The following is a 16,654-nucleotide window of genomic DNA, read 5'->3' on the forward strand; positions in this document are numbered from 1 at the left end:
CAGTACTTTAAAAAGAATTGTTCAAAAAACAAAACGACTATCTCTATTAGCGACTCACCATCTTTACACTTTCTGACTATTTTCCCTCATCTTTCTCTTGTCACCATTTAAACACTCTACATTCCTCTCTATTCCCGCTTCTCTCCCTGTCTCTCCAGTAAAGTTGTGTGGTATGGAAATCAACTTCTCTCCTTTGCAACGTCTCTTCATACCTTTACCTTCAAAGTTTAGCTGGCGCTATATTCCTCCTGGTACCACAGAGGCACTGGCATTTATATGCATACAATGACTTCTACCCTCGTACAAACATGAGCATGTCTTTGTGCATGGCCACACAAGTTTGTGTGTGTGCATGCATTCTCATGTTTATGTTCAAATGTATATCCCTGAGTCCTACTATATAAATAATTAACCTGTAGCAAAGTACACTCAGAGACGTGGGCAGCAACTGTAATCAACTTTGAAGCCTCTTCACATCCAACTTTGGGAGAATGGAAAAAAAAAAAAAATAAGAGAGGAAGATACAGAACAAGGACAACGGAAAGTGAAGAGAGTGTCTAACTGTAAAGGAACAAAAATGACATTGTTGTGTGGGATTTGATTTGCTTTTAAAAGCTCATGTACGCAGTACAATAAATATTTGTGGAGAGACGGAGTGAATGACAGTGGCAAAGTGAGGCAGATAGAGAAGAAGAAGGACATTCTGTCAGACGTTCTAACAAATCTGAAGGACTGCGGCACACTTTCCGCATTATTTGCGCATCCTTTCTTGTCTCTGTGGGCAGAATCTTAATAGAAATGCTTGTGTGTTTCTTTTCTTTGGCATGTGCTTGTCCACAAGTGTCTGCATATTGTGTGTATATGTTTGTGTGTGGGTCTCTGCAGTTTTCTATGATGTGTGTGCATGTGTGTGTGTGTGTGTGTGTGTGTGTGTGCCTGACAGTCTGCCACTGACGTACGTGCCTTCATTCGTTTCAGAGGATTATTCATTTCCTTTTGAAGTGAGGCAGCTCGCCCGGCGAGGAAGGTCTGAAAGGCGGCCGAGAGCAGGCTTTCATACTTCTCCAACAGCAGCTTGTCGTCTGGGGGGTAAATACGTCTGTAGGCCGCAGAGACACAGAGAGGAAAGCAAGGGGAGTGAGGGAGGAGTGGAGAGGGAGGGAGAAAGAAAAGGCGAAGAAGAAGGGTCATCGGCGTAGGGGGAAAGGGGATGAGAAGGGTGAGGGAAGAAATGATGAAATAGAGGAAAAGAGAAAACAGAGGTTGGGTTCACAAAGGAGAGGGTGGGAGTGATGGGGAGGAGAGAAAGACAGAGAAGAGGGGGATTGGGGTTCAGTGAAAGGGGGAAACGAGGTGAGAGGAGGAGCGGTGACAGAATCAGGAGGGTGGGAGCCGTGACGGATAAAAGACAGAAAGAAAGGGTAAGAGGGTGAGAAAAGAGTGGAGAAAGAGGGTTGTTAAAGAGATACAGAGATGAAGAAAAGGAGCAAGAAAGAAAAGGAATACAAAGATTAACAGGGGGAGATTTTGATGAAAGGAGAGGGAGGAGTGGATGGAGTGAGGCACAGCGAGGTCGAGGCACAGCAGGTGAGAGCGGTGGATGGGCAGAAAAGAAAGCAAGCAGGAGGGGAAAATTATAAGTATTTCAATGAGAGGTGTGAAACGATGGTGAGACAAAAGGAAGGTGAGTGGCAGGATCGAGGGAGCAGAGAGAAAAGACAGAAAGAAAGAAGTATTAATGGAGACCTTGAGTCAAGAAACTGTACAAACTTCAATCAGTCTTCTCACGTGGCGTAATGCATTAATGCACAACTGCTTCCCACACATACAGTACACACACGTACACCCCCGGTGAGATGTGCACTGTAACGTTTGTCGCAGTCTTTGCCAGTTTACCCACTCACACCTTCTGCAGAGTTCTGCTTAGTTTTAACAGTGCGCAGTGTTTATCTTAGGCCTGAGGGGATTAGGAAAATGTATAAACCTCCGCCTGGATATCCTCATAATACATCTCCAAACTCCCCTCGACTCATCACTTCAACCATCAAATCAAAACAATGACAGTGTTTTAATAAGCACTGGCCAGTTTGGAGCGTGAAAGCAGGGAAATAGTTTGGCGTATTTACAGACATATTTAGAGACAGACTCTTCCCGAGTTGGCCTTTTGAATTTGACAGGGCGTTAAAGCTAAAGGGAGTTAAAGTACAGACCTCCTCTTTAAAACCACACAGATAAATTGTTGGATGTGATGTTTATGCAGCCACATTATATCTCCTACCATCTTCTAAATATTGATTACTAAGCCATCACTATTAAAGTCCGGGTACAGAAAAAATAAATGTGTTTCAAAATCTGAGCTCTGAGACGCTGGGGGCGTGTCTACTAAAGGTGCTGGGGGATGATTAACAACACTGAGGCCATCTGATTTAAAATTATTCTTTATATGATAGGCAGTGTTGGGCTTGTTACTCTAAAGATGCAATACATTACTCATTACTCTTTTTAAAAGTAATAATATTACTTAACTTATTACACCCTGCCAACAGTAATTGTTACATTACTTGTTTTGTTACTTTTCTGTTACACTCCATAAAACTGGTTATTGCGTACTCGTACTTGTACTCGTCGTTCTCCATAATTGCGTATCTCCCCAAAATTCAGATGTGTGCCTCTGTGTGAATATCAAGCTAATCGCTGGTAAGTGTAGCTAATGCTAGGTAGCGTCTGTTTACCTGGGGGTCTTAAGTTGCCTGTGACCGGTATTTTCCAGAGGCTCGGTCTACAAGTCTGTCACTCGTGGAGCAACATTTAATCCAGAACATATCCAGGCACAAGCTTCATTATGTCTTTGTAGCTGCAGCATCCACGACTAAAATCCAGTTTTGATTGTTTAGCCAGTGTAGGGCTACAGCCGACATCTGCGGCCGAGGAAGGCTCACCTTTGGTGGGGTGTATTTCCTGGAGCTTAGCGTTGTTGTGCTTTCAGACTGGAGGTTTGTGGACGTCTTTTTCGCAGTGGAAAGAGTTTTGGTACGACTACCTGCAGCAGCAGTGTTCTTGTCATCTTTCCTCCCAACAAAATAACAGTAATGGGAATATTTCCGGCCACTAAGCGTTTCCATCTTCCTAATTAGCTTGCTGCTTTGTGGCATGTCTACGCAGTGCGACATTTACGAAAACGAATCCACTGATGTGATGTTGTATTTCAAGTCAGTAGTGACGTGATAACAAAAATAACATGGATATGAGTTGTTAGGTTTTAGGGTAACTGAAATATTATAAGTGAAATTCTATTAGTAATTAGTTACATTATTCAATAAAAGTAATATCGTACTTTAACGCCTTACTAGTAATGCGCAACTAATAGCCCAACACTGATGATAGGGAAGGGGTTAGGTTAAGGATGGCTCCAGTGCATCACTGAGCCATGATTTCAGGCCCGCCCAAAAAATCCTGGACACAATAACAGTAAAAACAGTTTAACAGTTTAACTCCGCAATACAGAAGTAAATACTTTACAGTCTTTTCACATGTCTGTAACAAGTATTTTCTAACATGTATAATGTGTTTAAAAAGAAATCACTGATTCTGCCTTACCCAGACTTTCAGCTTCACATTTATAACCATTTAAATTGAAGGTTTAAGTTAAAGTACAGTGCTAAGTAAAGTTTAACACTGCACAAATTCACCATTGAAACTTTTACTGCACCCCATCTGCCGTTTAACAACTTTATGCAGAGATGCTGCTCTGGGTACATGATTTCCATATTGTTGAGAAGTCGACCCAATTCTATGCATTATTTTAGTTACTGCAGTTCAAATCAAGCAACTGCTGAATATTGAGAGACCTGAGATTACCCAGTCACTGTATCAACTTCCCTTGGCACCATCTTATACGAGATTCTGTGTCATACTTTTTAACCATCTTTAAGATACTTGGACCAGATTCTTTCCTTCCTCTGGAGAGACACTGAGAAACGTGGAAAAAATCTCTCCATCACTGGGGGATAAACTGAATTTAAATGATAATATATGAAAAGAGCCAGAACTTGTCAGTCATCAAAGAGCAACATAAATCACTCGACTGAAGGCAAAAGGTCAACGCTTTAATAGTGGGTGTTAACTGCTCCCTCTTTTTGGCACCCTCCAGCCCTGAACATATGGACATTTTTATTTGAGGGTGACCCGGCAGTATTTTTTAAATAAAATGTTCATGCTGGGGCTTATTTTCCTCCCACATGTTCCCAATTGGGCTATAGACAAAACTAATATTCATATTCCATTTACATCACTTTTAAACTATCTTTGCTTTGGTCAACAGCGTCTCTCAAGCCTCCTGATTCCAACTGTGTAAATGATGTTAAATGAACATCAACAATGGCATCAACCAGCTGGGTTTCCCTCTGATGCCAGAGGGTTCTGGCTCGTCTGTAACTGATGCAAGTTTCATCTAATAGCCGAATGTAAGTAAGTTCATTAGCCGAACTCATCTAATGAGAAGCAGTGTGTTAATCAGACTCCAGTGCTGCGCCGGGACACCATTTGAATGCTAAGAGGTCTTTATTAGGGGTGCTCTAGACAGACCTCAGCCTGTCTGATTGACTGTCTGGCTGCGTGTCTGAAAAGAGGAAGGAGGTGACAGCACTTCATGCAGGCTGGGATCAGTATTCTGACTAGCCATTCAGTCAAGTGATGAGTCAAGAAGTCACTTACACTTGGGGGAGACAGCAAGGAGGACGAGTGTGTGTGCGTGAGCCAATTGTGTAGGCGTGTGTGTCTGTCTGTGTGTACAAGAAATTGAGAGAGAAAATCAAGACCCGGATATGTGTATGTGTGTACATATCAGATGAGGAGATCGAGGCAGGAAGAGAAACTGAGGGAGTGAAGGAGCGTTAACAATTTGCAAGGGCTAAGCGGCAAATCAGAACATGGTGTTGCTGAGTCATGCTCTGAGGTTGATCTGCTCCGTCTGTGAGGTGACTATTAAAAATTGACACGCTCAACGTCTTCCAAAGTCCCAGCTGGAGCTAGAGGAGAAAAGAGTAGAGGTGTGTGTGTGTGTGGGGGGGGGGGGCTTGCAGTTGGTAGACAACATATACATGTGTTGTATGTATATACAACACATGTATAATTCTTCCACTTCACGCTTTCAAAACATCAGGTGCTCTTTTTTGATTGTTCTCTCTGCGGCAGCATTATTTATTCTCCTGAGAGCTTAGCGCTCTGCAGATGACCCCATAAATGTTAGTGGAGCTGGCACTGGTATGGTGGGTGGAGTTTCTGAAGGGAGAGCCCCCTCTCTCCTACCTGTAGTTCCCCAGATGTTGCTTTTCATGCTCCTCCCTGGAGATCTGCTTGCGGACCTGTGCCAGTCGCTCTTTCTAGAAATGGGAGAAAACCAAAGGAAAACGGACTAAATCTCTCAGGTGAATGTCACTGCCACCCCCTGCTTATCTTCTATTAGGAGCAGAGAGAGAATAAAGTCTTAAAACCAAGAAAGCAAGAGGGGAGAAAGATAAGAAACAAGTCGTCTCACCCAACAATGCCTCATAATTAAGAGGCATTTTCCTTCTACTCTTTTATTATAGTTACGAAGGTATAATTGTGGAGCTCAGTTGGCCAATTTAGCATAAAGCAGAGAGGAGGGGTTCACTCCACTACTGGCACTGCAGAATCATTGAGCTCTGATGTGTGCCTTCAATAGACCTGAACCTGGTCTCGCACTTGAGCCCTAACAGCACTTAAACTCGAGGTAGTGCCCTTTTTAAAATAGTGCCTCTGTGCCATCTTTCCTTATTCCCACTGATTACTGCCATGGCTGATCAAAAGGCTAATCAAAGAGGGCGGAAGGCGTAAAGTACTAGTAGCTGCCACTTTTCCCCATATGTATGAGAAGCACTCCCCCGACTCCTTCATTTCAAAGAGAAAATAATTAAATGGTATGCTTGTCTCAGAAAACTTTGACGTAGAGTAAGAAGTAAGTGAAACTGAGTTTCTGCTATGGCATTTCTGCTTGTTTCAATCCAGAGGAATGTGCATAACACAAACACACACGTGTTCTTTGGTCGTTTAAGTGACTTGTAAATAACATGAGAACTTGTGTTTGCTGAATGTCTCTGATGATATCTCCGAGCACATCTCTGATAAAGTGAAGCCACCTTTTGTGCTCATTTTGGTGTGACCTAAAAACCTTAAAAGGCATCTCAGGACTTATGATCGTATGACCGAACAGCCATTGTTATAGTCCCATGGCTGCTTTTGAAAGCCTGGGTGGGGAAATTAAATCTATTGACCGAAGTCAAAGCACACCACCTTGTCCAGGTGCTTAGCATCCCAGATGCTCCACTGCAGTTGGTCAGTCGCCAACTAGACAGATCCCAGGTGGGAATATGTGTAACTGTATCAATGTGAAGTACAGTGTTGCTCAGAAAATCCATATCACGCCACAAAAACAGTTTCTCCCAGACTGCAGCTGTCCTCATCCACAAGACCCGGGCCCCCAGTGACACTGACTCGTATCCTGACACACTCCTGACATTATGCGTTACATTACCAGACATCCTGCTGTCATTACTATCACCCCTCTTGCACATATTTTAGTACCTGTTTTATACAGTGAGATTTACATCCCCTGGACGATCATTTGCATATTCCTGCATGGCTGTAAACCTAAAAATCTTACATTTTCTAACTATCTACTAGCACCAAATCGCCAATAAAAACATTTCTGATTCTGAATCTATCAGGTTTAAACCACATGACAATTTGTTTGCGCCTTACCAGCTCTTCTCTCCTACGCTCCAGTGTGTGACGTTGTTTCTCCCAGTCTGAGGAAGCGGCCGAGAGTTTCTTCATCGAGCCATGTCCGTAGAGTCGTCGCTGAGCCTCGGCCTTTTGCTGGGCCAGGTTGCGTTTCTTATCGCTGGCTCTGGATCGACATGAAACAGGTACTGAGTCAAAAGAATGCACATTTACAGAGCATTTGAAAAGAGTACAGCATCATTCAAGTACATTTCCTAAAGAATACAATTGTTACGGTGCATTTTTGGTGTTTTCACACTGAGGCTCAGACAGCTGTTTCTGTTTTCCCATAATGCTTTGCATCTCCGATTATTTTTCTGTCAAGGTTTAGCCACTGTTAAGAAATACAGGCACTGTGTCTGAATTCCTGTTGACTTAAAGTGTTTAAGTGTTCTTTTTATCTTTTTTTTCTGCAACCACATACTGTAATAGTTCTTTCAGAGTACAGAAGACTTATTTAATTGTCGCATACTTCTCAGTGAAGAACAAATGTTATCTGCAGAAAAAGGCTTTCAGGAATCCTGTAAACAATGATGAAGTTTGACAGCATGCAGGTCTCATCCCGAACTGATGCACTGACCGGAATTTGCCTTTTCCCATTATTTTGGTAGTTAAAAGGAAAAAAAGAAAATCCCTCACAAAACATTTAACAATACAGAGATAAAGACAGAGCCGAGACACAAACAAAGTGACAACCACAGGATGAACAGAAACCAGACAGCTAATTCTGAACAAGTGGGCCATTGCGGTCTGGAGAAAGGGCAATTCATTTTAGTCAATCGCTGGCCCTTTAAATTGGATATTGAGTGCTGTTGGGGGGCTGAGGTTTATCAATGTCCATGCCCGGCCGGGTCTGAATTGATCCCACGTTGATACAGTTGGTGTTGTGAGCCGAGTTGAGAGCCGACCCTACCTCTGCACACCACCGACCCCTCCCTTTTGGGAAGCGAAGCCATTACTATATAAGGAAAAAGTGAGCGAGGTAGAACAAAGCCCTCATTCACTCCAGCATGAACATAAGCAGTTTGTCCAGTGGAAAGAGCTCCCCGCCGCCTTTCAAGGCCTCCTACGATTTATTTGTCATGAAATAATCAAATCTCCCCTTTTAATCTGTGGGAACACAGCAAACATCAGCCATGAAACAAATCATTTTGATAAGAGATTTGTTTGTGTCGACTGAGGCTGAGCGGGAGGATGGAGTGAGTTTTTATGTGGGATGGCTGCACCGCGCACCACACTTGGCCTAACTAGATCTATGGTGCTGCATGTAATTGATCCATTGATGTGTGTGTGTGTGTGTGTGTGTGTGTGTGTGTGTGTGTGTGTGTGTCTGTGTCTGTGTCTGTGTGTGTGCGCGCGCGCGCTGCATTCGTGCATGTGTGTGACTAGTAGAGTTGAGACTATATTTAGAGCAGTATGAGGGGGACAAGCACAAAGAGAGAAAGCAAAAAAGAGAGCAGAGATCCAGAGGTCTGGTGTACGATGATCAATCAGTGGACAGGCTCACTGTAGCCAGGGGACAGAAAAGCATGCCAGCAAACACACACAAACACACACTACATAAATACATTACACAACAAGAATGACAGTGTGTATAGCCTAAACAGGGAAACAAACACACCCACAAAGCAAAGTAAAAAAGCAACACAGGAAGCATATGTAAATATACAGAGCAGGGTAAACAATGTAGACCCCGAAATACAGATAGCACAACTTACTGTTATCCTGTTCCTATCACACACACACATACACACAGTGTGTCTGATTGAAGGGTGCACAAAAGTGCACAGTAGAAGCACAGCTTTGTACCTCGGCCATTATCTGTCTTTGTATCCACCACAGCAGCACAAACACACAAATGTATAAGTACAGCGGGGGTTTTTTTTGGGGGGGGGGGGTTTTTTGGTCCACAGCTCAAACCCCCTGTTAGTTTCAGACTAATGCCACTACTGTGTCATCAGTCTGAAAACAAAACAAGATTAAGTCTGAATTGTGCCATACATCAAAGTAATTCCGAAATTTTCAGGGCTTGCCAAATGGAGAAGACCGAAAGAATCGAAATCTTTAAACATTCAGAGCCCCTGTAAGATCAAATTTGACGCGAGCTTTGCCTGCCTCTGTACCTGAAACTTAATGGACCCCTCGATGCAATTCATGTGTGTTTATCTGCGAGCATGTGAGCGTGCGTGTGTATGACCTCGGTGGAGAACAGTACCGAATGTTGAGGAGTTTCAGAGAATTGAGCAGCACCCCTTTCTTCACGTCGTAATCAATCTTCTGATCGGTCCCAAAGCTCGGAGCTCGATTGATCTGCCAGAGAGGAGAGAAGAGAAACATTCAAAGAATATTCTGGCTTTTTTTTCCCCGTCTTCATCTCATTTTTTTCTTTCTTTTCAATTCAGCAGACAGAAATGCTATGCAATTACAGGAGTGGATTTAGGGCATCATTGGAAAAAAGAGATCTGTTCCCACAAGAAGGAGAGGAAAGAGGAGAAGAGGGGAGAACGAGATGGAAGAGGAGGGTTTTCTTTGAAGGACACTTTGGAACTCTTAGCCTTTGCCTGGGCATAAATCCTTGCTGACACTGATGTGTGTACGCTTGTGCATGGAGAAGAGCCCACTGTGTATGAGTGCACGAATATGAACAGATTGTGTAGGTTAAACTGTCACTAGATTAGTGACCCTGCCCTTTTCAGCCAACCAAAGCGAGCAGTCCATGACTCTGTGACTTAAGTATGCCAAGCACTGCAAAACCTACTCGTACCACTGCCGCCAATAATCTCTTTGCGAGCATCAGCGAATTACCAGCGCTCGGCTCGATCCCATCATACACAATCAAGAGCGCTCAGCGAGAGTCAACTGAGCGAGAACAGAAAAAGCCACCTGTGATTTGAGGTACAAAAGCCAGTATCACCCAGGGAAAAATTCAAGAGCAGCTTACCTTTCTTAACAGAACAATTTCCAGCACTGGTGCAAGGTATTCAGATATCAGTTATTATACCTGACACAACAAATCAATTCTTGCCTTTTACTCTTTGTTATGTTCCCTCTGTCTCACTGCCAAGGTGAAAAAGAGATTGTGCGAGACAACAAAAGGACCAGCGAATGGAGAGAAGTGCAGAGGGAGGGTGAATGGACTGGCAACCGTGATTGGAATGGTGTCTCCCTATGAGGTGACTTCAAATGACAATGCAACAGATGCTCAGCGAAAGGCTGGCCTGGGTTAATAAACCTTGATGGTTGAGATAAGTCAGGTCTCTTCCGAAAGTCGTTCACCAAACCACCTATTTTCTTTTTCATGTGGGAACGCCAGTATGGTTGGCACCTTTTGATGTCACGAGATTTGTAATAGCTACTATAAAGGTACCTTGAAGAAGATTTATGAAATTATATACGGTGTACAAGACAGAGATTATTATCAGGCAGAAACTGTTAACTTAGCCATAATGACTGAAACATGCCGTCCCTCACTGTGTGTAGTTGAGTACTGCCGTGCTGTAACCCGACATGGCTTTATCCGTCGGTGAGAATCTATGTTCATTTTCAATTAAATAAAAATCACTGCTAACAGTGCTGGAAGTGCAGCTGGAAATTCTTCCCTCCCAGTCGCCTTAATCTGCAGTCGGAGTGAGTATTTGTGTCAGAGACGTTATTCGTCCTGTTTCTATCTTCCTTTAGAAAAAAGCAGTTGGATACAGTTGGACTCATCAAAGCAGCACGACGGCCAATCGCAAATCGGGATTTCGGCAACACGGAAACACTGAGCCAATCGGAGGTTTAAGAGCGCATTATAGATTCATTCTGTCAACCAATCACGAATTTAGGGTAAGGAATAGTGAAAGAGGCCAATGAGAAAGCAGATTGGCGTGTAACATCAGGTCATTTGAAGCCGTTAAGATTTTGGGCTAAAAATCAGCAACAAAACCCAAAAGCTCCTTTACAGAGATGTGCAAAGCATCTCAAGGGTTGCGGGGGTAGCACTCAAAAACTCCAACCCTCTTTCTCCTCTCTTCTCCTGAACTAGCCATTACTAATCCTGACACAAAGGTGCTTACTGCTGTGTGGCAGATTTGGTAACACTGCTGTAAGATAATATTTACATCACAACCAGGCTCCGAGGAACTGAGAGAGCCAGAGCGTCGACTGTGTTGCCAGCCGTGGGGCAGGTAGCCCAAGAAAGAGCAGTAACTACTGAAAGATTGTCCATTTGGATCAGGAAGCAGCTGTAAAAAAAAATCTGGGCAGGCTTAAGTGAATCAGTAAAGCTGCTCCCTACATCAGCAGCTACTCCTAAATTGTCCTTCAGTCAGACACCTAAACCCCAGATTCCCACGATATGAATGCGGTTGCGCAAGGAGGCTCTCATGTTGAAATGCATGTAGCTGTGTGAAGCTGAGCGTAAGCGAACAAGAGCACGCAAGGATATGAAAACTTATCCCGAGCTGTCGCTGTCTATGTAAACCTGAAGCAACTTAATGACCTACTCTGAGCCTGCTGGGGCATCGCTGCCCGAGTCTCTTCCATGAGTTCAGAGGATACATCCACAAATATCACCAGTGAGCTACTAAATCTGCACCAACATGACATGGGTTTGTATGGGCGTGCCGACGTTAAGTGTGTGCACGCACCCACACGTGTGTTTTTCTACACAGCAACCATTTATCAGAAGGAGGGGGGGTGGGTGGGTGATGAATGTCTTCCAGTGCAAAGAAGAAAAAAGGAACAGGGACCCTATCCAACTCTTTCACTCAATAGAATGAAGTCTACAATACATCCCTCTGTGTGCTGAGAAGGACGGAGCTCCACTTCAACCTACAGTACCTTACCTAAAGAAAAAAAAAACACCACAAAAGAAAAAGAGGGGAGAGGTCTGTTTTCATTTAGAGCACTCCCCGATATGACAGCCACAATGAAAAGAGTATGGCTTTAGAGCGCTGTAGCCTATAGGTAACAGCCAGACTGGCAGTGATCCTGGCGACGGTTGTCTCGTTACTTGTCTTCATTTCTTAGTTTGATTTGTGGTGTCAAGCTGTCACAGAGTAGACTGGCATCACGGCACTTGCTGTCTCTCTTTGCTCTCCCTCAATCTTTGGTCTCTTTCCTTCTACTCTCCGCCTGTCGCCCTCTTCTTCTGGTTAGTTTCTCTTCCCACTCTGTTTCTTCCTGTCTCTCACCCCGGTTTCTGTCTGGTCACTCATCCCCCCCTCCCAGACTTGCTAGCCCTCGCTCTCTGGTCGTTAACTCTCTTACTCATTTCTTTCGCCGTGTTTCTGTGTTCTCCTTTTCCTCTCTGGCAGAGGAAGTTGGACCAGTCTGGTCCTAATGAACCCCTGCAGGCTCCCAAAACCCCCACTCTGATTTCCTTAAGTGACTCTGGCAGGGTCTTAAAGGAGCCCTCAGTTGCTCCAAGACGCATTCAATAAAAATGTCAGATGAAAAGATTAGAAACTCCTTTTTACTTATGCTTTGATTCGGTTCAGCATCAGAATTGCGTCAATGTAGACCAAATATAACGCGGTCAAACATCAGAATGAGCGTGTAGGAAAAGAACGCATCGGTCTGTAATTTTTCACAAGACAGGTTTATCATCGTCTGATCACTCAATTAAACATACAAAGATCCGAGGGTGAGCTGTAAATCATTAGCGTACCCCACACAGGACATGTAGCTCTTTCATTTTCTGCACCTGGAGGTGTGTGACCGAAACACACAGGTAACCTGCCAGTGTTTATGAAGGCAAATAAAGCCTGTGCTCCGGGGGCGGCTTATTAAATTTTCTTCAACTATCCATTTGGTTTGAATTGTCTGTGAACTGCAAGAATGTCTACTGATCTTTATTGCAGGCCCTGAAGTACAAACAGCGAGGCAGAAGTGCAACCAGCACATTTTACATGCCTTATTTGATTTGATATAGTTTATTAATTTCCAAGTGGGGAATTCTCTTTACCCTCTGGTTTGGATGCAGGGTCAGTCTCATAATGTTTGGCCCCCATGGGGGTGTACTGCTCCAAGATAGTTAATAAGTAAGTAATGGCCATACAGCAAAATCAAACCCTAACAATAACACTATTATTACTGTAGCCACAGGCCATCACACACCTAGAGAGAATTAACTCAATCTCAGTTCGCACTATGGCACCGCAATGACTCAGATTCCAACTCCATCTAACAATTTATTGTTATCGTTTCAATTATGAATAAACCCAGTAAAAAAAAAATGCTTACAATAATCATATGACCCATTCATTGTTGAAAATGTAGTGGGCATCAAACAGTTTGCGCCTGTGGCCTCTGCTGTGTCACACCAACCCTAATAACATAGCAACAGCAATGGATCAACAACAATCAGCTGCTTTCTTTCCACAACAAATTGCTTCCCCCCATCGACATCCATTCTGCATCTGGAATACTCGTCAAACAAGTGCAAGGGCTGCTCGTGATTAATCGGTTCAGAAAAACGACCCCCTCTTATTATTCCTGGCGGAGTGTAAACAACCACTGCTTTGACAAGCCTCCCATTCTGCCCCGCACACTCGAGGGTATCGGCACAGTTCAACCGCTGTCAGAATGGAGTGTTTGTTGCCGCACAATGGTGGAATGAGAAAGGGAGGCAGAGAGGGAGAGCATGAGTAGCAGAGCGACAGAAAGACAGACAGCTGGCCGCCATGTTAAGTCGCTCTCTTGTTTCAGCCGTCTTATCAATCACTGTTTTGTTCTTTTTGTGGCATTTTTAGTGGTCCAGTCAGACGGAGGGAAACTCTAGCTGAGCATGCTGAGCTGCTGGTAAAGGTCCTGGGAGTGAGCAGGCCAGCGCTTAGCTTAGCCACCAGTTGGCCTGACCTGCGTGGCTGGCCGGCTGGCAGGGTGCAGGGAGTGTTGACTTTTTTTTTTTTTTTTTTTTTGCTGGGTATTCTTTTTGAAGACACGCAGAGATACAATCAGACACAGCCACAAAAAGCAAAAGGTGCTTCCAGGGTGCACGAGAAGGTAAAAGTGGACATAGTTATGCAGCCGCACACACAAACACACACACCTAATTCCCTCCTAAGTACTTACAAACATGCGAGAATATATCAACAAAACCCACCTGAGGTCCAAAACTGTCCGTCATAAATATGCAGGGGTATATATCTTCCTTTACAGTCTCTTACACACTCTACCACACACACTACAGTTCCATATGTCACTCATAAACATGCAGTATATATCTTCCCTCTCAATCACATGCACACACACACACACACACACACACACACACACACACAGTCAGTGGAGCTGCCATACATGCCTGATGATAAATGACTAAATGTTGGGGTGTGTTTTCAACTGCCCCACATACGAGGCCTGCGCGCTCCTAATTTGATACTTATTCCATGAAATAGTCATGTTGGGGGAAAATGGATGTGGATAGAGACAGACAGTCCCATACATCATTCTAATTATTCTTTAATAAACCTCTTACAAGCCAAAGAGTGGCTCGTAGGTAACTACTGCCACCTAGGGTTCGCAGGGAGAAAGACGCGCCCTCAGAGCTCAGGACGACATCCATGGACATTTAAATAAGAATGACTCCCACTAAGTGCCAAAGATTAATCAAAGGCAAAAGGAGAACGAAAGGTGGAAGGGTGCAAGGGAGACTCTGAAAGATAATTGAGTATATCAAACTGTATGTATTCTCCTCTATCATTTTTCACCCTCGAAAATTCAATCATGAGGGGATGAAAATTATTTGGAGAGCACAGGTAGCAAGTAAATTCCTCCTTAATCACCCTGAATACACAATAATGTTCGACTCGGCTGTTGTAGGGGTTAGAAAACACTTCTCGAGGAAATATCTGAAAGGCGGGCTAACCTCTAAATCCTTCTGCCAGAACTCCTCGGAAAACAGCTTTGAATGGCTACTCTTTAGACTTTTATGGAAAGCTATGAGAACATAAAATTTTCATCTCATTCTGCACAGATGAAATAGAATTTCAATTGAAAGCTTTCATAAGTGTGAGGCACTATTTATTCCGCACAGGAAATTAACAGTATTTTCAGCAGTTGTAATACATTTGCAATCTGTTTATGCGTGTAGGGGATGTTAGAGAGAGTAAAAAGAAATATCCATGTGTTTGTTTCTACTTGTATGTGTGTGTCGTGGCATCTGTTTACACTTGCCAGCGCAGATTACTCCCCACAAACACAACCCCCCCATGCACGCACACATATATACACTTGCACTCAAAAGAAAAAGGAAGTCTGGATTATGTTGGCTCTGAGGGATGGACAGGCAAACCAAACTCATCTTGAAGCAATCGGGGACAGAGCACAGAAAGAGAAGGAAAAGTTGCAGGAAGGGGCGAAGGGAGGGAGAGGAGGGGTGAAGAATCACCGCCCTAAGGGGAGCAGTCCAGCTGCAGTCTGTTGGTCTGTTGTCATAATGCCCATTCACACACACACACACACACACAAACACACTGAGACACAAACAAACCAGTGCCACGGTTGACCTAACCATGCCCGCCTCATTAGCTGCCAATCACTCTGCACAAGGGGGGCAGGAGGGGTAGAAAGCCAGAGAGATGGATGAGGAGATGGTAGTTAAGTTGCAGCCATCAATAATCAAGCTGCCTAAGCTCCTGTGTCCAATGGCATCTTAATACTGGACACGTAAAAACGCCATGAAAGTTGGCAAACAAGCCTTCTTCCTCCTCTCTTTATTCTGTTGTACACTGAATTGGTCTGTTTTGTGTTTTTAAGCAGGATTCCTCCATGCCTCTCTGGCTGGATAAAAAGACAGGCTGTGGGCAGGAGTTGGTTTGGTAGGCAGATCAGAATGCCCGACCACACTCACACACACAGACACACACACACTGCAGAGGACTATTCCCAGAGGGGCAAAGACCACACATGCAGACACACACACACATATAGAGAGTAGACACATTCACAAGGCACACAGAAACACCCTCAGCTGCATGTGGTGGCTTTCATAGTGCGTGTGTGTGTTTATAGTGTGAGCAAACACACATACAGTACCTACAGTATGTACCCATTCAAACACCATACACACTGACACAACTCAAATTCAGATTCACACACACACACACACACACACACACACACACACACACACACACACGTGCACCCTCACACACTGACTGTGGCCCTAACAAGCAGGCCGACCAGCCTTTGAGCTGCCTGGAGCCTGACACTAGAGAGACAGCTTCTCACACACCAGGCAGGTTTCTAATTATTCCTGCTCACTACAAACACTTGTTTCTTTTTATTTAGAGTTGACCAGCTTGAGCTCTTTTTTTCCGACTAAAAAAAAAAAAAAGAAGAAGAAGAAGAAGTAAGCCAGAGTCTGTAATGAGGCCGGGCCTCAATCCACCCGTCCCTGTGTTGTGGTCCATGGACACCAATCAGGACCTTATGAGAACAATGAGTTGTGCTCTTTGTTGGCTCTGCTGCACATGTAAGGGGTGGAGCATTTAAAGGAATATTTTATGTGTGTGTTTAAATTCCTCTTGTCCTCGCCCCTCACCCCAAAAAACTCCTAGTAATTTTTTTTTCCTTCCCATTTTCTTCACTCCATTTGACGTTATTTGTCATGCCGGCTTACAGCACATGGGCCCTGGATAAACTTAAGAGAGGAGGGGGGTGCAGGGGTGATAATGCTGCCCCATTGCTATATTTTGCCATTGAGTAGACACATTCCTTATGACTCACACTGGATTTGGAGACGGCTTCTGTTCTCTTTGACCCACGCACCCCAATTTTTAAGACACCCCCACGTGCGTGCAGGATTTATGAGCCTGCATCACGAGGTGGTTCCTGAGCTAAACTAAATGTATGCTCATTGCTGCAT

The 16,654-nt window shown here is 44.0% G+C and overlaps 1 protein-coding gene across 1 annotated transcript in view; it reads right to left on the reverse strand.

Annotated features, from left to right (window-relative positions):
- The window catches only part of ttll7 (tubulin tyrosine ligase-like family, member 7), a 64,114-nt gene that overhangs the window by 39,086 nt on the left and 8,374 nt on the right, over positions 1 to 16,654 (reverse strand). Inside the window, exons 3-6 of the mRNA XM_050055278.1 lie at positions 9,017 to 9,111; positions 6,781 to 6,928; positions 5,308 to 5,381; positions 964 to 1,099 (exon numbers count right to left, since the gene is read on the reverse strand). Of these exons, the coding sequence (XP_049911235.1) occupies positions 964 to 1,099; positions 5,308 to 5,381; positions 6,781 to 6,928; positions 9,017 to 9,111 (453 nt within the window). The remainder of the gene's footprint in view (positions 1 to 963; positions 1,100 to 5,307; positions 5,382 to 6,780; positions 6,929 to 9,016; positions 9,112 to 16,654) is intronic.

Source organism: Epinephelus moara, chromosome 10 (assembly GCF_006386435.1).
Source record: "Epinephelus moara isolate mb chromosome 10, YSFRI_EMoa_1.0, whole genome shotgun sequence".
In the NCBI taxonomy this organism is placed as follows: Eukaryota; Metazoa; Chordata; class Actinopteri; order Perciformes; family Serranidae; genus Epinephelus; species Epinephelus moara.